The sequence below is a fragment of the Ips typographus genome, linkage group LG7, assembly GCF_016097725.1.
Source record: "Ips typographus isolate SLU linkage group LG7, UJ_Ityp_2.0, whole genome shotgun sequence".
Taxonomy (NCBI): Eukaryota; Metazoa; Arthropoda; class Insecta; order Coleoptera; family Curculionidae; genus Ips; species Ips typographus.
The window spans coordinates 3,734,333-3,757,087 of NC_138428.1; the positions used below are offsets into that span (position 1 = coordinate 3,734,333).

Sequence of the window (22,755 nt, forward strand, 5' to 3'; positions counted from 1 at the left end):
ATACAAACATAGCCTTAGAGTTATAGATCATATATTTTCATTTTGTATTAATTAGTGGGACACGTGCCGATTGTGATGTCACCTACCGCTCCTTCAGTGGTAGTGAGATCGACTGGATCGTTATTCACATGCAAATTTCTGATACAGCCAACAAAAGGAGAGCGTGACGACATTCCTCTGGCTTTTTTCAAGAACCGATGACCGCCCAAGAAAAGTCCACTTCCAGTGTCACTGGAAACCGCCAATCGCGAACCAATCTTAGGATCGGTAAAGACGCTATCCACAGAGAGGGTAACCACGTTCTTGGATTTAACAGCTAAAAAAATGTTTTAAACGATTATTTGCGTTTGCAACAAGTTTTGTAAAAAGGCTAACCTTGTATTTCATGCCACTCTCCATCACACAAAGTATAACTGTTATTCCCAGGCGGAATGTACGTAGCAACAACAGGTCCTTTGCCATTTTCCACAACCAGTCTTAGATGACCGTCAACCATTTCTAATACCATGTAATCTTTCTTTCCGTGTACCGCTATCAAAACGCCTTTACCAAGAGAACAAGTAAGTATTAAACAAATATTTTGGAATAGTATTGATTACCTGAATTGACTCTAGGCTTAATTTCCATTTTCACATTAAACATTTGACCAACTTTGAAATGGTCACGAAGTTTAATGTACGTTCCTTCACCTCCACCAAAGAATGTCCCCACCTATAAAGTTGTACAGTATTAATTTATTACAATTATAATACCCCAAAGAGTTTTACTAAATACTGAAATACAAAGTTTCCTACCTCTACGTTATCTGAACAAGGTATGATACCGTAAGATTTGGGTTTTTCTAGAGGCTTATTGTTCATATAGAGATTTTTCATACACCCATTAAACTGGGCTGTGGTGTTCTAGAAATAAATTCATATTGTTTTGAATTCCAAAGTATTGGAAAAACTTACTAAATAGGCCATAATTGTGTCTTGATCGCTAGCATTGACCCCACCAAAATTAAACGGAACACTGAGAGTCAAAGTAAACATTTTGTGAGGGTGTCTAGCACTAAGGGAGCCATCATCGATCATCAGTTTGGCTTCCCCTGACTCTCTGCTAAACTCGATCACGTGCCATGTACTGTCATTGTATTGCATTTGAGACTTAATCAAAAGTGGTGATTGATGTTCGCCTTTCAAAGTGAACGTTAGCTGAAAAGAGCATACAATATAAGCGCAAAAAGAGCATAAAATACGCAGACTATAGGTAGTACTCACATATCCATCTTGAATTAGCACCGCAGCGTAGTGTCCTTTGTGCTCTGGTTCGCCCAAGGCATAGAAAATAATACCATCAGGTTCGCTGGTTTTGAATTCCAAACGGAACTCAAAACTCTTCCGGTACCTTCCTCTAGCTGTGTTAAACTCCACGCGACTGTATGGGTGAGCACCAAAACGAAATCCGCTTAGTTTTACGTCTTCAGCAGGTGGATGCAGTGGTAAGGCGCAGCCGTCTTTTATCGGCTACAAAGGAAAAAGTAACAATTATCGAATAGGAGATATTTAGCATTAGAAGTACGAAAAATGCGAATTTTTTACGTTTAATCCAACACAAAAAAGTAATGGTTCCTTATAGACACTTACTGCGGCAGTAGTAACTGGTGGTTTTCTACCAGATTCACGATTTACTTGTAATCCGGGATATTGTCTAGTGTCCTCAATAATAACTGGTCCTCTTTCAATAGGTTCTTCCTCTGGTTTAGCAAAGTCGACACCACCGTCTCCTCTTGGTGTGACTACTATAAAAACAGGCGACTTTTGTATTACAGATATTTGCGTAGTAAACTTGTATGCATTATAGTCCAAATCCAAAAACATTAAACTTACTTTGCATGAAAGGATTTTCAGTCATCACAGGTTCTTCCGTAATTGGAGCTACAGTGCCTCTTTCGAAAGGACGTAAGTCTGGCACTGTAATTTAATATTACTCTAGTATTATATACTGTACGACAGACAAATTGTAAATAACATTTTAAGAGTGTGAAGGTTTATTTGTGCTGGTTTACAAAACTTTCTATCTTTAGATAGAGCGAATACTGTAGACAACAGTATTGATTTGAGCATTCTGCTACTTACACTGATGTACTGAAGGATCAATGGGTAAATAATCCGGATCTAGAATACACTTATCCAGAATTCCATTATATCTATCAGTAGTGTTGGCAAAGTTCTTCACTTCCCCGTTAAGAGTGAAATCTGCTATACATCCGTGAAACTGTTTCGAAGATCCCACGGTATCTGGTTCCAGTTTGAACTTCGGTGGTAAACCACCGACGAAGATGTTTCCATGTAGAATATGCAGTGGAGGCGGATTAGAGTCGGTTCTGTTGAATTTTTTAATAGTTAATACACATTTGTTACCAAAAGAATAAAACGTACACTTTGCTAGCGTAGTCGTCATAGTCCATCCTAAATATTTTATCGTTGTGGATTACAGACACCACGTGCCACTCGCTATCATCGAAGGTGTCTTTAGATACCAGCTCCGTTTTCTGACTAATGACTTTTAAGTGTCCATCGACGAGGGACAAAGAGACTCCGTTGTCTTGATTAAAGTCGGTCACGTAGAATATCAAGCCATTTTTTTCGTTTGTTTTGAATTTCAATAACACTCTGAAGTCATTCTCAATCGATAGGCTAGACCATCTCACGTAACCCGGTAGGGTTTTGTTGTAAGAAACCATTGGTGCAAACTACAATGTAATAAGTCTTGGTTTAATGAACATTAAGTCTTGGGTGTCATAAACATTACCTTTGTTGGACAACCAGGAGTCACTCCAAACGACTTGATATTATTCCTTAAATCAACAGGTTCACCGGTAATAGTAATATTATCAATGCATCCATCAAACTTTACGTTAGTTACGTCTGGGAACTGGTGTAATTGTGGGAAACCTTAACAGTGAAAAAATTGGTGAATTCAACAAACTTCATTTTAGACGATTTCAAATTTTCTACCTCCAAAACTGACAGTTTCAATCAATTCCAAGTTGCTTCCTTCCACATCATTAGTGATGTCGCGTTCTTCCTTGTTGTCTATTTGAAGTCGTCCCTTAGCACCATCTCTACTGGCACTAATTCTATGCCAGTTTCCGTCATTGTAAGTAGCGGATGAAACGAATTTCTTAGTTCCGTGGCCTAGATTGTACTGAAATACAACTGGTTTAGTAATCCGAAAGAACTTGTTCAGTTTGATGAAACCTACTTGATATAGAACTTTGCCCTTGTAGAGCTCGATGGACAGATATGTTTGACCTTTGCTTGCTAGAAGCAGGAGACCGTCGGTAGCGAATGTTTTGAAAGATAAAATTATAGAAGATTTTGATCTGAGCTGTAAGGCTCGTGAGTCTACGATGGCGTAGCCTTGGCCGTTAAAACGTAGTCCAGTGCTCGGTTGTAAATCAACTAATTTATCACTAAAACAGAAAATAACACTATTAATTAGTATCATTGCAATTTAGCCTTATTCACTTATTTTTACACAGCTCCATTTACCCAAACACTCCCCTATCACTCTTATTTTCTTTTTTCCTTACTTTCACATATTTCTACTCATTGATATCAAGACCTTTTTCTGATATTCCTTCAGAATCTATTTGTCCCCTTCACATATACGTCTCTTCCATTCTTTGAAATTGAATCCCCAAGCTTCTACTAACTTTCGCGTATTCAAACCTAATTATAAATATTTGCAAATTTCCATTCATACAAGACGATACACAGACAAACAATCATGTGATGTTCAAAATATACCATAATGGACAGAAATATAAAATGAAATCAACAGATTAATGAACTCAGAATGGCAAAGAAGGAGGCTGGAAAAAAGACCATCGAAAACATGGGCAAGAACGTGGTTTTTTCAATCCAATTGCAACAAATTTCATATTATTTAAAGGCAACGATGGAAACACAAACAATATCAGTCAGAAAACCAACACTTACCGTTCTTTAGCTCCGTGATTGTTTTCGTATCCCTCTTTGAAGTTCCACAATGAAACTGGAGTACTTCCTATCACCAAATCCTCAATCTCTCCTTCAAATGAACTGACGTCGATCTCCTTCTGCATTTCGTAGTTTACCGGAAAACTGCCAACGAAAATCTTAGACTTCTCGTTGTCCAAATTAAATATTGTGTTAGATTCCGATAAAGACTTGCGTGTGGGATAAATCCGGGGTTCTCCTTTAGCCATTTCTTCGCGTATGGTCAGTTTAATGTCATGTCCCACCCTGTAGTTTAAGTGAAATATTTTTTATTACACTGCTGTAGATTAAAAAAATTTAGTTAGTTACTTTTCCACAATAAACTGTCTCCAGACGTTATCGTCTACTTTCTTGTCTGAGATTAGAGTGTCGGGACCGTTTCCAATCTCGTATTTTAAGACTGGAAAACCGTTTTGGATTTCCAGTGCCATGTAGTCGTCCTAGAACAAAATAAATGTTGTTTATAATAAATAGATTAAAACGCTTAATTATATATATTTTTGTTATACTACTTACTAACTTTTTCAAGAATTATATATTCTTACCGTTTTCGTTTTTCTCAAATTGGTTCCACTGGGATTTCCTAGGTAAAATATAAGTCCACTAGCTTTCGGCGTTCTAAAGTACCCGCTTATTTTAGTGGATGTCGTTAAATCTTCCAAAGTATTGGGATTTCGCAACTCTAACGTGGTATTGGAATAGAATTTGACACCAACTTTCAATCTGTTGGCATAGTCTCTAGCTAACTGTATTTGGCTGCTCAACTTGTTTATTTGTTTTCTAATCACTACAAAATGCATAAATTACTTGAAAGTCCTTTTTTAGTAGTGATAACGCAAACCTTCCGAAGTTTCATTGCGTTTTCTCTGAATTTCCGGTAACTGCTCCAATTCTTCAATGACATAGGGAAGAGTGTCGTTGACGGTCTCGAGTTGGCTTTGAGTTTGTTCCAAATTACGTTTGATATCATCCACTTTTTGAGGCAATGCCATGGCTTTTTGTTTTTCTTCGGGAAGCTACAACGTCTCCGTTAGTGAACCAAAGTTCTAGTGTGTTCACTAACTTACCTGGTTGAAAGAGTTATTGACTTGATCGTCTACTAATTTCGTGTATGTTATAGCGTTATCAGCCATATTTGATGCATTCTGGAATTGTTTATCTAGAGGAGGAAGGTCGATGGTAAGCAAGATTTGTTCAATGCCGTGCAATATGCCCTCGTTGCTATCTTGAGTTTCTTTTAAAGGTGTAAAAGCTTTGAGAGCATCTTCAAGAGCCGATTTTAGTGTGTCGCTAATATTGTTATTCAGGCTAAAAACCAATTTAATCTTTCCACATCTACAACAACTGATGACTGGATAATCTTACTCAAAAGCATCACTCAAAGCAGTGCTAGCATTTGATTCGGCAACATCTGTTCTTTCCTGAACTGTATGCAAAATGCTAGTTGAATGATCGGTGTCGTTTTTAGCGTTATCTGCGGCATCCCGAGCACTGTAATTCAAATTTTTAAAAACTGATGAATGCTTTATTACTGAGTCTCTTACCTCTTTACTGCATCTACGATGTCTTTGTAAGCACGTGCAGCTTTGATGGCGTCGTTTGAGTCTAATTGACTGTCAGACAAAATGTTTTCCAAATTTTGTACCTTTAGGGTAAGATCGTCCGCGTGCTCTTGGACTACAGGTTTTAGTTGTCTAATTTTTTCGATTTCTCCTTGATTTGTATCCAACCTGAAGTATTATAAATCAAATACTATTCCATGTATTCTTTAGATGCAATTGATAAGTTTGCTGATAAAATTTATTTACTATATTGCTATAAAGTAACTCCAGACTAGCATAAAAATATCGAAACGTCCATTAAGAGACACAAATGGTTTATGCTTAAATAGACAGAAAGACAAAAATCCGTTTAAACTAACTTGATAAACGCACCTGGCTTTAAATTCGCTATTTCTGGTCTCTAAATTTTCGGGTTCCTCTTGAAGTTGCTTGAGTTTTCCTATCGATTCTTCCAGTAAATTAGAGGCGTTTGCTAAAAGTGTTTCCGACGTGTCTAAGTTCATTTTACCCTGGTTTATTTGACTCTGGATGTTGTCTAGTTTGACTTTTAGGCGGTCTTTTCTATTAAAAACAAAAATTATTTCAGAAACCACGATCACAGAGCTGCTTTGCGAAAACACTGCAGTGCCCCATGTACTTACCCACTTTTGTTGATAAGTTTCTTAGCATCATTTGCAGTATTGAGTGAATACTGGGTATGGTTGTACAAGTCGTCCAATTTGTCATTGAACTCTTTGACTCCAGCTTTGATTTCCTCAATTTCTTTCTCTAGTTTATCTACGGGCTGTTTATATTCGGTCACGTTCTTGAGCAATTCGTTAACTTTTTTAAGTTGTTTTTCAGCGTCCTGTTCCCGTCCGGTCAAATTATAAATTTTAATAGTTTCCAACAGGTCTTCAGCCTCACGTAGTGCCTTTTCCACTTCATTCCCTACAAAAGCCATTTTAAGGACAACTATAGTTGGTATATTGGAACATCATACCAGCTTCTTCTCGTAATTGTCCTGACATTCTTTCAATATCCTCAACTACTCTATTACACTCTTCTTCGGCTTTGGTCAAAACGTCGAACAGTTCTTCCGCCCTATTCTTCAAGTTCATGGCTTCATTACGACGGTCGTCGCTATTCTGGAGAGAATAGTTGGATTTTCTGTTCAGATTTTTGGAGTCTTGTTCCAATCGTTCTAGTCTGCAATTCAGTTATTAGAAGGAAGTTTGAGGTTTTATTAGATGGTGCTAAATACTCTTGCAAAGGTTCAGTAAGACTGATTTGCTGGGGGTCGACGTCATCAAATTTCAGTTTCAGCTTATCTAGTTGCTCCTTCATGTTGTCCAGCTTACGCCTGGTGAAGTATCCTGACTGGGTTGACTACAATATCCATGTTTTATTTTTTGAAGATATTTATTTTGGATGACTTACGTCAAACTCAATAATAATAGGGTCAATCAAAGCCGCCAAGGCATCAGTATCATTCAGTAAAGCATGATGACAACTGTCGCATTCATGACATCCAGAGTCAGGAATGAAAACCCATCGATATGGGCATTGGTCGCACTTCTCTCCAACAACATTTGGTAAGCATTCGCATTGGCCAGTTTCCGCGTTGCAGCCCACTCCGATTGAATACTCTCCTTTACATCCGCATGCTAATTAAGGATTGCAGTATTTTTCAGATAGTAACTATGCGCAGATATTAAACTTACAAACGCATCCATCATCTGTATAATTCCAGTAACCAGCAGCACATTTATTACACGTTCGTCCAGTTACGCCAGCTTTGCATCTGCATAGGCCTGTCTGGTCATCACATTGACGACTGTCAGAAGCCACGCCACAGTCACAAGCTGAACAACCTGAAGAATGAAGTGTTGGTGAATAAAAATAGTGTTTTTTATAACCATAAAATGTTTTCATAACCATAAAATGTTTCTCTTACCATTGCCAGACTGGAACCCATAATGCTCTTCTATACACCTATCGCATTTTTCTCCAATCACATTAGGCTTGCAAATGCACTGTCCGGTTTCGTGATCACAACGATCCGTTCCGTCTTTATCACACAAGCAAGATTGACAGTCTTTACGCTCTACAGCATCTCCAAAATATCCGGGGGCGCATAAGTTACAAGCTTCTCCCGATGTATTGTTCAGACAGCGTAGACATTTGCCGGTGGTCGATTCGCATGAATAAGGATCGTTCGAATCAATGTTACCGGAACATTGACAGGGTTTACAGTAGTCACCTATTATTAGAAATGTTGAATTGTAGTGGATTTCACGGTGGCAGTCTTACCTTGTAATTCGGGAAGGCCATAGAAGCCAGGAGCGCATGATTCACACCTAGCTCCTATGTATCCTTCTGTACACTGACAACTAATGTGTTCTCCATCTGAACTTACATCACAACCAGTAGCAAAACTATAATAAAAATTAAAATGTAACAAAATAACAAAAAAATACTAGAAAAAAACCGTACTTATTACTGGTGATTGGTAAAGGACATGCACAAATCAAACAATCATTAGGCGTGCCTGCTCTAGCATCGCCGTGATAACCAACAGAACAAAGTTCACAGTGATCTCCTCGGGTGTTGTGTTGACAGTCCTGTCAATTCAAAATATCTCTTAAATTTTTCACTTTAACACACTCAAAATACATACCAAACACACTCCAGTGTTGACATCGCACTCGGTGGCGTGACCATTGCATTCGCATGGTACACAAGCTCCTCCTTGAGAACCTTCGGCTTTTACTCTATAGTGACCACGTGAGCATTCTTCGCACGACAGACCTGACAAAAAAATTATATAGAATGGACACTATATAATATGATATTGGTACATACCTTGATAACTAGGTTCACAAATGCATTGTTCAACAGACAGCAAATCCTGAGGACTGTGATCGAATGGATACCGTTTAGAATACTCTTGTCTAGAAACTCCTTCATCCATTAGCACATCAATTAACCTGAAGAAAACAGTCAAAATTATGTCTGCAGCTAAGCTGTTGTAGTCATGCACATTAGCTACCTTGTAGTTTCTCCTTTACTCCAGTAACTTGCCCTAATGTAGATACCTCTCAAATTTTTTAAAACTTCCATAATATGTTCCCGTTTAGCCTGATCACCTGAGGGTGTGTCGAAAATGGATTCCACTAAAGGCACTTCAGCCGAATACTTTAAACCTTGTGGAGGCTGTTCGATGCTTGAGTAGGTCAAATAAGTGTTCGCACCTGGTAAAATTTTTAATCTTTTACACCTGTTCAATGTCCTGGAACATATTCCAACCTTGAATAATAACGTCTGGATCAGCGACTGCCGATCCATTGTTTCCAATGCTGTAGAAAATTGTGTATCTCAAGGATCCTCCATAAGACGCGAGTTTCTTTCCCAAGTAAGAAATTGGAGCGGAAAAGTAGGCGGTAGTAGTTTCATTTAAGTCGGATAGCACAGCACCGATGGCGTTTTCTGTAATTCACAAACTGGTTTATAAATTGAGACTTCTGTATTACCATTCTTACCATCAACATCTTCCACTACAACGGGCAGAGGATTTACATTCAGCACTTCATATGATGTTGTTATATCAACTAGGGTCCAATTAGACAAGTCGTAGACTGGATAGTTAACGTATCCAGCGCTGTAGCATCTAGTGGCTTTACCGGAGCAGTAGCATTTGGTGCAACCATCAGCATTTGAATCCTAAATTTTGATCAGTTTAGTTATCAATTTCTTTCATGGTTAATAATTATTGCTTTTCAATATTTCAAATATGTGAGTATCAGAATTTATTCGCGAAGAAGACCACTTTGACGTTTTTGGGGAGAATTAGAACCACCCTCTTCCTTCTCAACTAAATCTTGAATTTCAAGCAAAACACCTTTATCTCAATCGAAATCTCATTTCAACACAGTGACACTTAATTCAGTAGAATTACAAAAACCAAAATGGGTGCAAAATATATCTGTTTAAAATCATAAACAGTTCCTCACCTGTAAGTTGAAAGATCCATCCTTACACATGTCGCAATTATATCCGACCACATTTTCCTTGCACAAGCATTCGGCAGTAACTTTATCGCAGATCTCACTAATAGTACCGTTTTGGTTGCAATCGCACGAACTACAGAAAGGAAAAGTGTGGTATCCTTCTACACAGTTATCGCAAGTTCTTCCTTGAACATTTTCTTTGCACCTAAATTAAATTCCACATTCACATACGAATAACAAAATTTCTTAAGAAAGATCACTTACGGGCATGCTCCGTTCAAAAGATCGCACTGTAACTGATCGGGATGAACTCCTAAAGGATTACAGTCACATGGTTGGCAACCAGTCCGGGAGTCGTATCCGAATGTGTAAGGTTCGCATTGGTCGCATTTTTCACCGGTAACGTATGGAGGACAAATACACTCACCTAGTAAAATAAGTAAAATCTGTAAACAAAAACAACTACAAAAAACCATCAACTAAAAGTTAATTATATTCTCAAGATCATAGTTAATCATATTTACAGCTTCTTCTGAAGTGGAGTATCGTCTGCAAAGGGTGGTAGGTACAATCTAGTATGACTAGTATATTGTTGAAAGGTACTAACTCCAGTCCAAAATGAATATTAAAGAAGCAGGATTACAATAAATACTTTATGAGAAACCAATCTAAAGGCAGCAATGAGAGGAAGATGTAGGAGCTCCATGGGCTTGTGGATGATCTGGGTAGAGAAGCTGTTGGCTGAAAAGTATTGCTTAAGATACGCAGACAATCTAACGATTGTTAGAGAAGCCAGCTAGTTACAGAGAAGCCAGATGGCTATTAGTATAGTAAAACAACAAATGTAGTGTCTTCGAAGAAGAAGAAACTACTACGAGAATGCTTCTTCAATAGCTTGGGAGTCAAAAAACTATGGAAGTTTATGGAATCTGACTAAAGAGAGAAAACTAGATAAACTTCTATTATCTAAGGATAATGACTTTGGGTTGAAGTGACAGTAAGGCAATCTTTTCTTACAAAATTTCTCAATTTTTATGTAAACGAAATCTGAAAACTTACCAGTTTGAGGTTCACAGTAAGCAGTGCTAGGACAGTTACATGGTTTGCATTCGGGGAACCCGTAAAAACCAGACTTGCAGGCGGTACACTGTCTTCCAATGATGTTCTCCTTGCACTTGCACTGTCCTCCAAACTTTTCACATTCAAAACTGGCGGAACCAGCGTAATCACACATGCAAGGTAAGGCGCCGATATTATGTGCTGCAGTAATGGAGAATACCGCATCTTTACAGAAACCTTCTGTATTTGTGTCGATATTGAAGTGATTGCTACCGCACGTGGAGATAAACTCCCCGGTACGATCCAGCTTCTCTTCATCCAAATGACGTTCTGTGTATAGACCGGCAGGAATGACCAGAAGGTAATCTAGATATAGGTTCTTTCCTTCTGGTTCCTAATAGGTAAGAATATTTACCAAAAATAATCAATCTGATATTGTCAACATACCCTAAAAGTGATCATAAAGTTCTCAAGCAATTCAAACTTGTCATTGCGGTCGACTTGAGTGATCAAAGACCTGCATCCCGATACCGATGGACAGTGTTGCACTGGTACTTTGGCTTCATAGAATTTTCCATTTTGAATTATGACATCCAAGTCAAACACTAAAATTGCATTTAGTTGGCTTAAATAAAAAAAATAAGTTGAAAAAACCTACCTGGAAAATCAGGCTGGAAATAATGTAATACAAAGGAGTAGTAGCCTGGTTCAGGCACTTTTCCTTTCATATCCACTGTGGTGTAGTCTTTATTCAGCCAAATAAAACTGTTGTTTCGGAACTCTTTAATGGGAGGACGGTTCTTAGCTAGTTCACCTTCAATCTCTTGTTCGAATTGAATTTTCTTAGTTTCAGGTGGTGTCCTGAATGAAGAAGAAATGCACTCTTCATTTTTCTTCACGCAAACTGGTTTTGGTGTTATGTAGTCTAAGGACCATTCTTGGTAGGGAATCAAATAAACTGAGTAGATTCCAACGTTACTGTAGTTACTCTGAAATTAACAAGCATTCGTTTTTTGTATTCCTTCAACTTTTTGGACTAAAATAAGAAAAAAGCCATTTTTTAGTTAAAAAACTTACTTTCAGATTTACTACTACGGAATTTTCCTCCACATCGAAAACTAACACACCACCATCCTCGTCAACAACAACTTGTCGACAAGTAGGATTGTACGGACAGGAATACATGATAACGCTTCCATTTCCACTCCGGCTTTTTCCTTGCACCTCTACGTCCAGTTTGTGAGTACGCAAATCATCCAATGGAGTGACATAGTTAATTAGAATGACATAAGGTCCTGACTTGGTCACGGTCATATTGAACGAGATCTCCGGTTGGAATTCATTGACCAAAGGGACTTTATTGTTAATGTCCAAAGCGTGCAAGTGCTGTAAAAAGTACAGTCGTTACTAAGTTTAAAAATTAGGGGGTTATTTGGTTGGACTAGTACTTCAATGTTGGTGTAAAACTCTTTGGGAGGACGTCCAAATATATCTCCATTTTGGATGTAACCGCCTACTCCGAATGCTTTATCGAAGATAGTGATATTGGGGTAGCCAAACGCTCTACACAACTCGGTCTGGTTAAAAGTGCATGGCGTTTCTACGTTTTGGTTTAGGATAGTTGCTAGGTAAAAGTCTTCAGGTAGTAGCACAAAGTAATCCTAAAAAAATTTGGCTTTTTAGCAGTTATTCTCTTTTGTTGACAAAATTACCAGAAGAAGAGTATCGTTGACATTAATACTGACAGTCCATCGTCCAGGGTTTAACACAAAAGGTGATGGAATATTACCCGATTCTCCAGACACTGTAGTAAAAACTGGCTCTGATGAGTTTTTAAACTGGACTTTCAAATACTGTTCATTGTCATTAGGGTTATCGGGAGTAACTTTAATGGCTCCAATAACAGTGTATGGGTTTGGATTTACAAATCTAAAGAATAAAATAAAGCCACTTATCATAATAATATTGCACAACAACAAACCTTAAAACCATTCTGTATAGAGAAGGTTTGAAAATTCGGATATCTTGTATCACTTCGCGCTGTAAGTTAATGGAGAATACAGCATAACCTTTCCAAGAATAATTCTTGAAAACGTTTTCGTCATTGTTGTATCTGACGCGATATTTCTCCGACGAATAACCGTCCTCTACCTCATACTGGTACTGGTAGAGTGTGGGGAAGTAGTGGGCCTAAAATCATGGACAAAATTATGTTTAGTTGTAAGTTTTGATTGTTTCAAATTACTTGTAAAGGTTCTTTGCACGTTCTGCCAGTTACTCTAGGATGGCAAGGACATTGGCCGTTTAGCTTTCTACAAACCGGACCAGTGGACCCACCAACATCACAGTCGCAAGCTGAAATCAACCATTGTTGATCACTCTCATTTATTAATAGTGTGAGTACTTACCACTACAACCAAAGAGATTGTCTTCCTGCAAATTATAACTACCATCAGCGCACTCTGAACATCCTCTAGCAACAACAGACGGTTTGCAAACACATTGACCATCGTCAATATCGCAAACAGCAATACCACCCAAAACACCAGCCTTATTGCAGTTGCACTCTTCACAACCGTGGGGGTTGTTTGGGTTAAGATTCCAGTAGAGAGGTCTGAATGAAGTGAATATGAAAATAATGTTGTACTACTAAATAGAACAAACGTACCGGCATTTATTGCAAATCCTTCCTTCAACTCGTTCTTTGCATTGACACAATTCACCAGCTGGTACAGAGCCGCAACCTCCAAATCCTGCGACAACTCCCGCAGGATGGCAGTTGCAATCTGGACGAGAAATTTTTAGTACAAGTGCCAATACCATTAAAAGTACAAACCAAACCTTCACAAGTGGGAAAGTTATAAAAGTTTTCTTTGCATCTGTCGCACTTTTGACCGGCAAAATTGCTGAGGCACTCGCATTTCCCTTCTCTATCGCAGGATAAGCCGTGAGAACCTTGACTGTCACACTCACATACTAAAAGACTCATGTTTTACCATAACTGTTACTTTAACATATTGCTACTTAAGATAATATAGTAACATTACATACATTTGCATTCAGGGTAACTATAAAACCCAGGACGACACTGATCGCACGTTTTTCCACCATAATTTTCCAAACAATCGCAAACTCCTGTAATACTGCAGGCAGTGCTATACGAGCCGATTTTACTGCAGTTGCAAGGTTTGCAGTCAGGATACCCATAATATCCTTTAGAAAAAAAAAATATCAGATGAATTAGCGCAATGGTTTTGATCACACTTACCTAGGACACAAACATCACACTTTTCACCACCGTAGCCTTCCTTACAAATACACTGACCAGTGTTTTTGTTACAAATTCCTTCCTTAGTGCCCTTAATATCACAGTTGCAGTCTGAAAATATTCTCTACTTATAGCATATTCTCAATATTACAATTACAACTTACATTGGCATTTGGGATAATCGAAATAACCGTCCTGACACTGATCACACCTTGTACTGGTAAACATCACCTTACAGGTGCAATTGCCAGTTTCCTGATCGCATGAAAAAGAGTCTGATCCGACGGAGTCACAATTGCAAGCTGCACATATAATAAACGTAAACCTTCTGTGATATTATAAAATAGAGTTACCAACGTTTGCATTCGGGAAAGTTAAAGTAGCCAGGAGCGCACTGCATACAATCGTCTCCTCCAAAGTTGTCATTGCAAGAACATTTACCGTCATAGGGTGAACACTGACCGTCCACAGTTCCATTGATGAAGCACGGACACGGTTTACAGTTTGGATAGTCGTAATGACCGAAACTGCAGCTATCACAGTTGGGTGGTGCAAATTCTTTGCGACATTCGCAACGTCCAGTACCTTCTGAGCAATTTCCAGTCGAGTAGAAGTAGTCACATTGACAAGCTGAAATTTACAAGATCATTTCGCAAATTGTTACAGTTAAAGGTTGTTTTTGTTTGGTAGTGCAGTTTTTCTTATAAATAGAATCGATTGAAGACGGGCAAAAGAAGAAGGAATACCTAGTTAAGTTAGATTCTCATATCAATTTGAGTTTATACGTTACAATACAATTATATCTGCTAAGAGTTGATACTTTAGAAGTAAGCTTAGAAAATTATTGTAAAGTCCAGGATGGAATTGAGGATCTAGATTTAGATGGTTTAGACACAGAAAATCGCTCGGAGATGGTAGATAAGTGCTATGCTTTAATAGCAGATTTTAACTCAGAGATTCAGTCAACTTTCTCACTCTATAAAGCAAAACGTAAAGCTTCCTGTCATTTCAATTCCCACTTTCTCTGAACAAATATCCCAATGGACATCATTTATTGAGATATTTAATACCCTTATTTTAAATGATTCTAGTTTGTCAAAAATTAAAAAGTTTATGTATTTGAAATCTTATTTAAAGGGAGAAGCACTCAAAATAATAGAAGGAGTTGAGCTCACTAATGACAATTTTGATGTCGCTTTAAAATCGCTAAAGGATAGATTTGGAAATAAGTTATACATTATTAATAACCATTTAAACTCTATAATTGACTCAAAAAAGTTCTTATCAAACGCGAATTCGTGCCCTGTTGACTCTTGGGGTTTAATTTTGATATTTTGACTAGCAAATTGGATTATTCCTCAAAAAGAGCTTGTGAAGAGGAAAGAGATCGTGATACGATTCCTACAATTGAAGAGCTTTTTGAAATTCTTGAGAAAAGATGTTCTATTCTCCAAAACATCAATTCTCAAGAAACTCGCCAGCCAAAGGTATCGGCAAAATTAATTCGCCAAGAAACTGCTTTAGTAGGAAGTGTGAACACTCAAACAGGTTCTGTTAACACTGCTCAAGACATTCGCAATTAAATAATGCTGGTAAATGTACATATTGCTCTAACTCAAATCATCGTATTTACACTTGCACCCTTTTTAAAGGTCTTGACTCCAACACACGAAAACAGTTTAGATAATAACAGAAATTGCACCGGTAGAATAATTCTAATAACACTCAAACTATGGCTTCAAATGTCTCTTGTTCTCTAGATAGTTTTCTATTACCCCCTCAGACTGAAAATCAACACTCAAGCCATGCTACTCAAAGTAATACTTTGACAAATCAGTCAGCTCAACATCAAACTGAGATATCATTTCCCTCAACCACACTCTCATCCAGATGAAAATTCAGTTCAAATCTTGAATGATTTTCAACATTCCCTAACTGTTATAGCGCTCAAACGAAATCACTGCTGGCTACAGCATTAATTCCTCTATACTCTGAGAGCGGTGAACTCATTCAAGTTAGAGCCCTGTTTGACAATGGTAGTCAAAGCTCATTTATTATAGGGCACTTGGTGAATAAGCTACGTTTAAAAGTATACCAGGTGTCCAAGAGCACCCTGGACATAGGAGATTAACATTGGAAAACGGTTTTGATTTTTTTGCGCCTGTACGGTTCATTTGATTGAAAAATCGTATTAATGAAAGTTGTAGTACCTATCACGGACTAATTTTCTGTATTTTTTTCAGATCTCTAACTTGAGCCATTTAGTCGTAAAACACGAACAAAAATTCGAAAATTTTAACTTTTTACCTGCACTGTATAAGCGGTTGCCGAGCAACCGTACCAGCAACAATGAAATGTTTACCCGTTGCCCGACAACCGCCTATACAGTGCAGGCCAAAAGTTTAAATTTTCTCATTTTTGTTCGTGTTTTACGACGAAATGGCTCAAGTTAGAGATCCGAAAAAAATACAGAAAACTAGTCCGTGATAGGTACTACAACTTTCATTAATACGATTTTTCAATCAAATCAACCGTACAGGCGCAAAAAAATCAAAACCGTTTTCCCATGTTAATCTCCTATGTCCAGGGTGCTCTTGGACACCTGGTATAATGTTAATTTGAACATTTTAGGTTTACGACAAAATGTCTCAAAGTCGCAAAAAATGGTTAACGTTCTAATTAATTCTAAAATTGACAACAATAAACTATTTAAGGTCCCATGTGCCATTTTGGAAACCATAACTTGTAAATTCCCAATAGGTTTCAACTTGCATATCTGACCTTTTGGCACCCAGGTGAAATCGACCTTTTTCTTAACGCTAGTGTTTTTTTCGGATATGCTCTATGAAGGTTTTGTGGTTTAGGTTAAGGTCTTCCTATTTTGCAAACTTGGCAGTTTATACCAGTTTGTAAATAATACCCATGTAAAGGGTACTTACATTATATTTATGAGTCAAAGTGTTTGAGTAGTAAATTTATTAACGCTACAAGAATTCAAAATATACTGTCCACACCAAACAGACACCAGATGTCTGCCCTGAAGTTATATGTCGAAATTGGAACCCTCGCCAACCTTTTCTAGAACTCCTAATATTTATATAAGGAAACTAAATTTACACTAAAGAAACTAACGAAAAGAGAAAAGGAAGCAAGTGGAGAACTTAATGTAATAAACTCGAAAACAATATTTGGAGAATATTTGATTTCATAAGTGTGCCGAATAGCAAATCTTGTCTTTTTTTCAGCATCCAATTAATGGCAAACGTCTCAAAACCGACAAAAGCTCAAATGAGAGATAAGATGCTTCTTTTTGCCTTACAATGACTGAAATTATGATCTAGCTTAGTAAAAGAAAAACTTACGTTGGCAAACATCAGTCTCGTTCCAATGCTTATGCATAGGTCTGTAAAAGGTTGGTTTACATTTGTTGCAATTGATGCCTTCCGTGTTGTGTCTACAATTTTTGCAAACACCACCACCATCATATCTGCCATTTATATCTAAAGATAATCCTTTGGCACCCACTTCCGGATCGTAGACGCATTCGTTAGAATGTGAAAAACAGTTGCATGCTAGGCCAATGAGAAAATAAACTCTCCAAAACCTACGGCTTGTAACACAAAAACTTACGTTCACATTTGAATGGTTCATCAAACTTGGACACTCTCCATTTCTTTTGTTCGTAGCCGGGACAACATTTGTCGCATTTAGCTCCGCAGGTGTTGTGTTTGCAATTGCACATTAAAATTTTGGGGTCTTTGGGATCCGGAATATCACAAGTTTGAGCATGTCCATTGCACATACATCTACCACCAATACTAATATCTTTAATAGAGTAGAAGTACTGGAAAGAGCACAATTAGCAAAAATAGCACAGGAAGAAAGCAGTCCAAATTTACTCTTCTGGTTACTGTAGGATCCTGTCTGGCTACAGACATTAAATGCCCTAATAAGTTTTTGGTTCTCAAAAACCTTAACCGTACATTGGTAGCTCTAGTCCACTCTTGTAAAACTGAAGAATTGAAGTAATGCGAGGCAGATGGACGGTTTTTCAGTAAGGATATCGGAATCTACGGATTTGAGTTGCATTGAATGTGTAATTCAATTACTCAAGTAAATTACTCACTTCTCCACCTTCTAAAGGTACAATTTTGGAATATTCAGTGTTACAGATTACGGAATCATCTCTTGTGATTGGTTGTAGCGTTTCCTTGCCGAAAAACGTCTCGCAGTCTGTAGGCGAGTCAGAAAAGTATTGCCATGGAGTGTAGGTTTTTCCATAGTCTGCTGATTTTTCCAACACCCACAAGCCTGGACGAGGCGAATTTGCCATGTAGATGTAAACGTAGGCTACGTGGAATTCCTAGAAGTTGTTATTAATATAAGAAAATGTCCTACCACACGAACATTCTTAATGAAGGTGATATTTGTGTTCTTTACATCTTGAAAAAGCCAGTCTACCAATTTTTTTAGTAAAATTAAGTATTTTCGGTTTCTTTAGATTAATCATTTGGTTGTTCAGTATGACAATCTGTACTTTTTTAGTCTGTAAGGTAAGTTTACTTCAAACTCAGAAATTAACTAAATTCCGACTTCAAACTCGGAATTTAGTTGCAATGTTGTCAAACTGACAAATTATACTATTTTGTTTGGTGGTTTTTGACAAAAGTTGAAGTGGTTTAAGACAAATTAACAAATTCTACTAATTAAGATCAAAGAGTGTTTGCAATGTTGCCAAACTGACTAATTTTACTAATTTGGTTTGAAGAGTATATGCAATGTTATCAAATTGACAAATTCTAAAATTTTGGTTTGAAGAGTGTTTCCAATCTGTCCAAACTGACAAGTTCAACTAATTTCTTTAAAGTGTGTTTGCTTGCAATGTTGCCAAATTAACAATCTCTCTTAATTTACATCGAAGACTGTTTGCAATTTTGCCTAACTGACAAAATTTGGTAATTTGTTTCAGAAGTATCCTTGCAATGTTATCAAACTAACAAATTCTACAATTTTGGTTCGAAGAGTGTTTGTAATGTAACCAAACTGACAAGTCCGACTAATTTCTTTGAAGTGTGTTTGCAGTGTTGCCAAAGTTAACAAATTTTACTAATTTGCTTCGAAGAATGTTTGCAATGTTGCCAAAGTGAAAAATTTTGCCTAATTTGGTTTGAAGAGCTTTTGCAACGTGACAATGTAAATTCCGAGTACAAAGTCGGAATTTAACTAAATTTCGAGTTCAAAATCAGAATTTAACTAAATTCAGAGTTCGAAGTGGGAATTTACATAAATTCCGAGGAATTTGAGAAAAAAAATGTTTGTGGCAAATGGTGTGGTGGAAAAAAATGTAATATTTTTTAAAACAATCTTGTAAACTAAACATACAGTTCTTTTTTTGAAAGAATATACAATGAAACATATAAAACTTAATAAGAGTGTGTTTAGTTAAGTTTTGTTTTCAGTATGACCATTGATGATGTGCCCATGAGTACCTGAATTGTCACATTTTAACACTATTGATCATGAAGTATTCATATTTTGTTAGCAGTATAAAGCATCAATGCAATTGAAAACTGAGAGTTCAGAGGATATTATCTCTTTTTATCTGAATATGTTGGTAGCGGATTTCCTTTAAAAATCAAAAAATTCTTATCAGTGTTAAACATGTCCTAAGCAGATATCGTTCGTATAGCCACCCAACAATAATTACCAGCGTTAAATTGTGGTTACAATGCAATAAGTGCAGCCAAGGAAAATATTTGCTCAGTAGCTCAAATTAGCTTTTATTTGATTTTACAGCAGTTTTGGAAAATTCATACAGGTCATGCACTTAAGTTAAATAGCCAGTGTGCTCAGATTACTATTATTACTAACTAGAAGCTTGTTATTTTTAAATAAATAAATTTTTACAAAAACATTTTACATGCAGTTTAATTCGATTCATAACAATGTTGTGTAACTAATGCTATCAAATGTGCATGCGAAATAGTAATGATAATCTTAAACAAGCAAACAGAGTCATCGGAGATGGCAATGTCCTCGAAAAATGATCTAACAAACGCAATTTCCTCATTTGTTTATATAAATGATTATTTATAGACATTTCCAGGGAGGTATTTAGACGCAAAATGATTCCTTATGGTTACCAGTAAGTATCATTACAAAGTGGACAGTTAATTTTTGTGTGGTACTACTCTAATTTGCTTGATACAAATGAGGCACCAGCTTTCTTTAATTCCTAGTCTGGTGTGTTACAAGTTACAAAGCTGTAAAGTGTACCGAAATAAACATCTGGCCAACACATGTTTAGAGAACCCACAGGCTTACTGAGTATAATTTTCTTGGGACTTGAGTCATTAAAAGCATATTTCTAGGGCAAAACTATATAAAATCAGTTGATTCCTTACACTTTTAGAAACCTATAAAACCGTACAGGAAATACTTTTATGATCAATTTGGTAATTTTAACAGATTTACATTTTGGAACATGAATTTGTTTCTTTTAATCGGTTTCGAACCATCAAATTTTGCAACCTACCTGTCCTAAATCGATGGTCAAATTGACTTCTTGGTATTTCATGCCCCTCGATAATGGTGGACTCTGCCACCAGGTTTCTTTGCCATCGACCGCATGCTCAGGTGGATGATGTTTGCCAGGTATGTTTGGGTCACAATGATCACAATACTGCAATAAAATCATTATTTAAGTCTGAAAAATTGTGGTTTGATGAAACGTGTGAGAAAACACTTTATTTAGGTTTTCACAAGCAAAATTTTGTTTAGGAAGAAAATAACTATTTTTTACAATGGTTATTGTAGGTACAGGGTGTTCCATTAATAGAATCAAGTGCACTATCAACTATTGCTTTTTGAACATTTAATAAAAAGTTATAAGAAAATCATTATCAGCTGCTGACACATAAAAATAATCTTTTCCAGGTAACTACGAAATATAATAACATACATTTTCATTGATCATCATGACATGTCAATTTCGGTTTAAGCAGCTTTTAATATTCGTTAATAAATCATAGGAGAAGGAATCATTCTAATATGGATAAAAAACAAGATAACAACCCTGTATCTTAAAAGGTTTACGGAATAAATATTTAAATTGGGACAGACCAAAGGCTGTATCAAGTTAAGTTTGGAAGTGATAAACCACTAGAAATATCATGTTAACCTTTAGGAAGAGTTCAATCGAAGTGATAACAAGGTTTGTAGCTTTCATCTCTCTTTTAGAATAACCAGAAGTTTTATTTTTTAAGCTAATTTAATATGTATTATGTTTCAGTCATTCCATCATTACATGCTCAGATTTGCTACATTGTTTCATAAACCAAATATTCTTAATAATTACAAGGGGTCTCCATAAATACACTTGCAAATTTTAAGAAACGCTTTTTGATTGATTTTTTTTGCGTTATTTACTGCTAATATCTCCAGCTCAGAAATTTTATTGCACTTTACTTAGTTACTCTAAAGGACTCTAAATTAGGTAAAATAAGCACTTTAACGTTTCAAAAATTGATTTTTTATTTTTTAGCAAAATTGTCAAATATTGCTCCGGAAAGGTTCTAATTCCAATTCCAATTTCAAAAAAGTATCATGGGTCTTTTTTTTCGAAAATCAATATCTCAGTAACATGAAAAGTTTTAACTGATTTACGGTTAAATATTGGTGTATTTTTGGCAAATAACAATTTGTGCGGAAAAGCGAATTTTTGAGCATTCAAAGTTTAATAGAGCTGTGTCAAACTATGCAGAGATAATGCTATAATCATCTCAAAACCTAAAAAGACTCACCTGCCCTTGAATAACATTCGCATTGGGCTCATTATCCGAATTGCTGCCAATTAATTTGCAATAGAGCTCGGGTCCTTCAGTATCCACCCCACAAGTAGCAGTAGCCGTCACATTTTTTCCTTCAGCCAAATTAAAATAAGGGGGTGTCAAAGACTCTCCCGTAATGAGTTTTAAAAATAGCGCTTGCAAAAGGACGAACCGCCAAGCCGGGCGGAGCCCCATTTTGCACCCTTTTTAGAGACGTTTACGGACTAAAAGTCGCGGTACGACTGACTAAGATACGGATTTTTAAGCTGCGGTAGTGCGGTACTACTGCTCTGAATAGACTGAATGGTTGGCTTTCTTTGAATCCCCTATTCTCGAGCATTAACGATTTTTGATTCGGGATTTTGGTTGCGAATTGTTTAGAGGAATGGACTGGTTCCTTGATTAATTCAGAACGTTTTATTGGAATGCATGTTGTAAAAATGTTCTCTAAATAACCGAAATTTGAAATAAAAAATATCTTCTATCTAATCTTTTCTTAAAAATCGTTTTTCCTGTCTAGTCGAGAAATAGGGTAGTCTAAATCCGAACATCCTATACAGGGTGATTGGTGTAATAGTGTAATAAAAAAAATAAAGATTTTCTTGTGAAGACAAAAACAGTAATACTTTTCTGCCTCATCAAAAAATAACAATTTTTCTATAATTTAAAATCATGCTAAACCTAACGTTATACACACATTTTCAGAATTAATCGAATGTGAATCGGATCATAGCGTGATCAGCAGTTTATTGTTAATGCTAAATGGATACAGTCACGCTAAGCTCTATATTAGTTGTCTAGAGAAAATTATTTGGCAAATACAACGTTAACTTTATTAAATACTGTCATGTTATAATGATACAGTGCAGTTTTGCTTCAGTGTTCTATTGGCTTTGACCCTCAATTTGCTAACTTTTATTTTGAGGTAGGTAATTAAGACCTACCCAAAAATAAACTAATTTAAGTTTCACAGGTATAAAACGTACATTTTCCACCCAATCAAACCTGAATAAACTAGTT

General features: G+C 36.7%; 1 protein-coding gene across 1 annotated transcript; it reads right to left on the minus strand.

The window, feature by feature from the left end:
* Positions 1–14: 14 nt before the first annotated feature.
* LanA (laminin subunit alpha) lies at positions 15–22,130 on the minus strand. The gene is made up of 57 exons (XM_081983788.1): positions 21,709–22,130; positions 20,442–20,588; positions 18,033–18,269; positions 17,806–17,976; positions 17,537–17,750; positions 17,269–17,478; positions 14,264–14,536; positions 14,071–14,208; positions 13,907–14,017; positions 13,690–13,851; positions 13,480–13,614; positions 13,307–13,424; positions 13,047–13,252; positions 12,884–12,993; positions 12,620–12,828; positions 12,351–12,567; positions 12,087–12,299; positions 11,716–12,024; positions 11,297–11,627; positions 11,086–11,243; positions 10,639–11,032; positions 9,844–10,006; positions 9,583–9,784; positions 9,112–9,292; positions 8,879–9,058; positions 8,622–8,823; positions 8,435–8,559; positions 8,250–8,380; positions 8,066–8,193; positions 7,883–8,007; positions 7,527–7,832; positions 7,294–7,443; positions 7,010–7,236; positions 6,834–6,958; positions 6,573–6,778; positions 6,232–6,520; positions 5,963–6,151; positions 5,573–5,758; positions 5,394–5,519; positions 5,096–5,336; positions 4,870–5,044; positions 4,574–4,815; positions 4,338–4,468; positions 3,990–4,274; positions 3,250–3,460; positions 3,003–3,192; positions 2,797–2,939; positions 2,424–2,737; positions 2,121–2,368; positions 1,872–1,955; positions 1,629–1,783; positions 1,263–1,508; positions 954–1,196; positions 795–902; positions 600–711; positions 376–543; positions 15–316 (listed from the first exon to the last, which is right to left on the minus strand). The coding sequence occupies exons 1-57, from the start codon at positions 21,928–21,930 to the stop codon at positions 48–50; spliced, it is 11,091 nt and encodes a 3,696-aa protein (XP_081839914.1). The 5' UTR covers positions 21,931–22,130; the 3' UTR covers positions 15–47.
* Positions 22,131–22,755: the final 625 nt, after the last annotated feature.

Bases quoted from the DNA above. Each gene is read 5' to 3' on its own strand.
- LanA (XM_081983788.1), bottom strand. From the start codon at position 21,930: ATGGGGCTCCGCCCGGCTTGGCGGTTCGTCCTTTTGCAAGCGCTATTT. The intron at 1,956-2,120 runs GTAAGTAGCAGA...ATTAAATTACAG, and splicing joins TGATCCTTCAGTACATCAGT to TGCCAGACTTACGTCCTTTC. The intron at 317-375 runs GTTAGCCTTTTT...ACATTTTTTTAG, and splicing joins AGAGTGGCATGAAATACAAG to CTGTTAAATCCAAGAACGTG.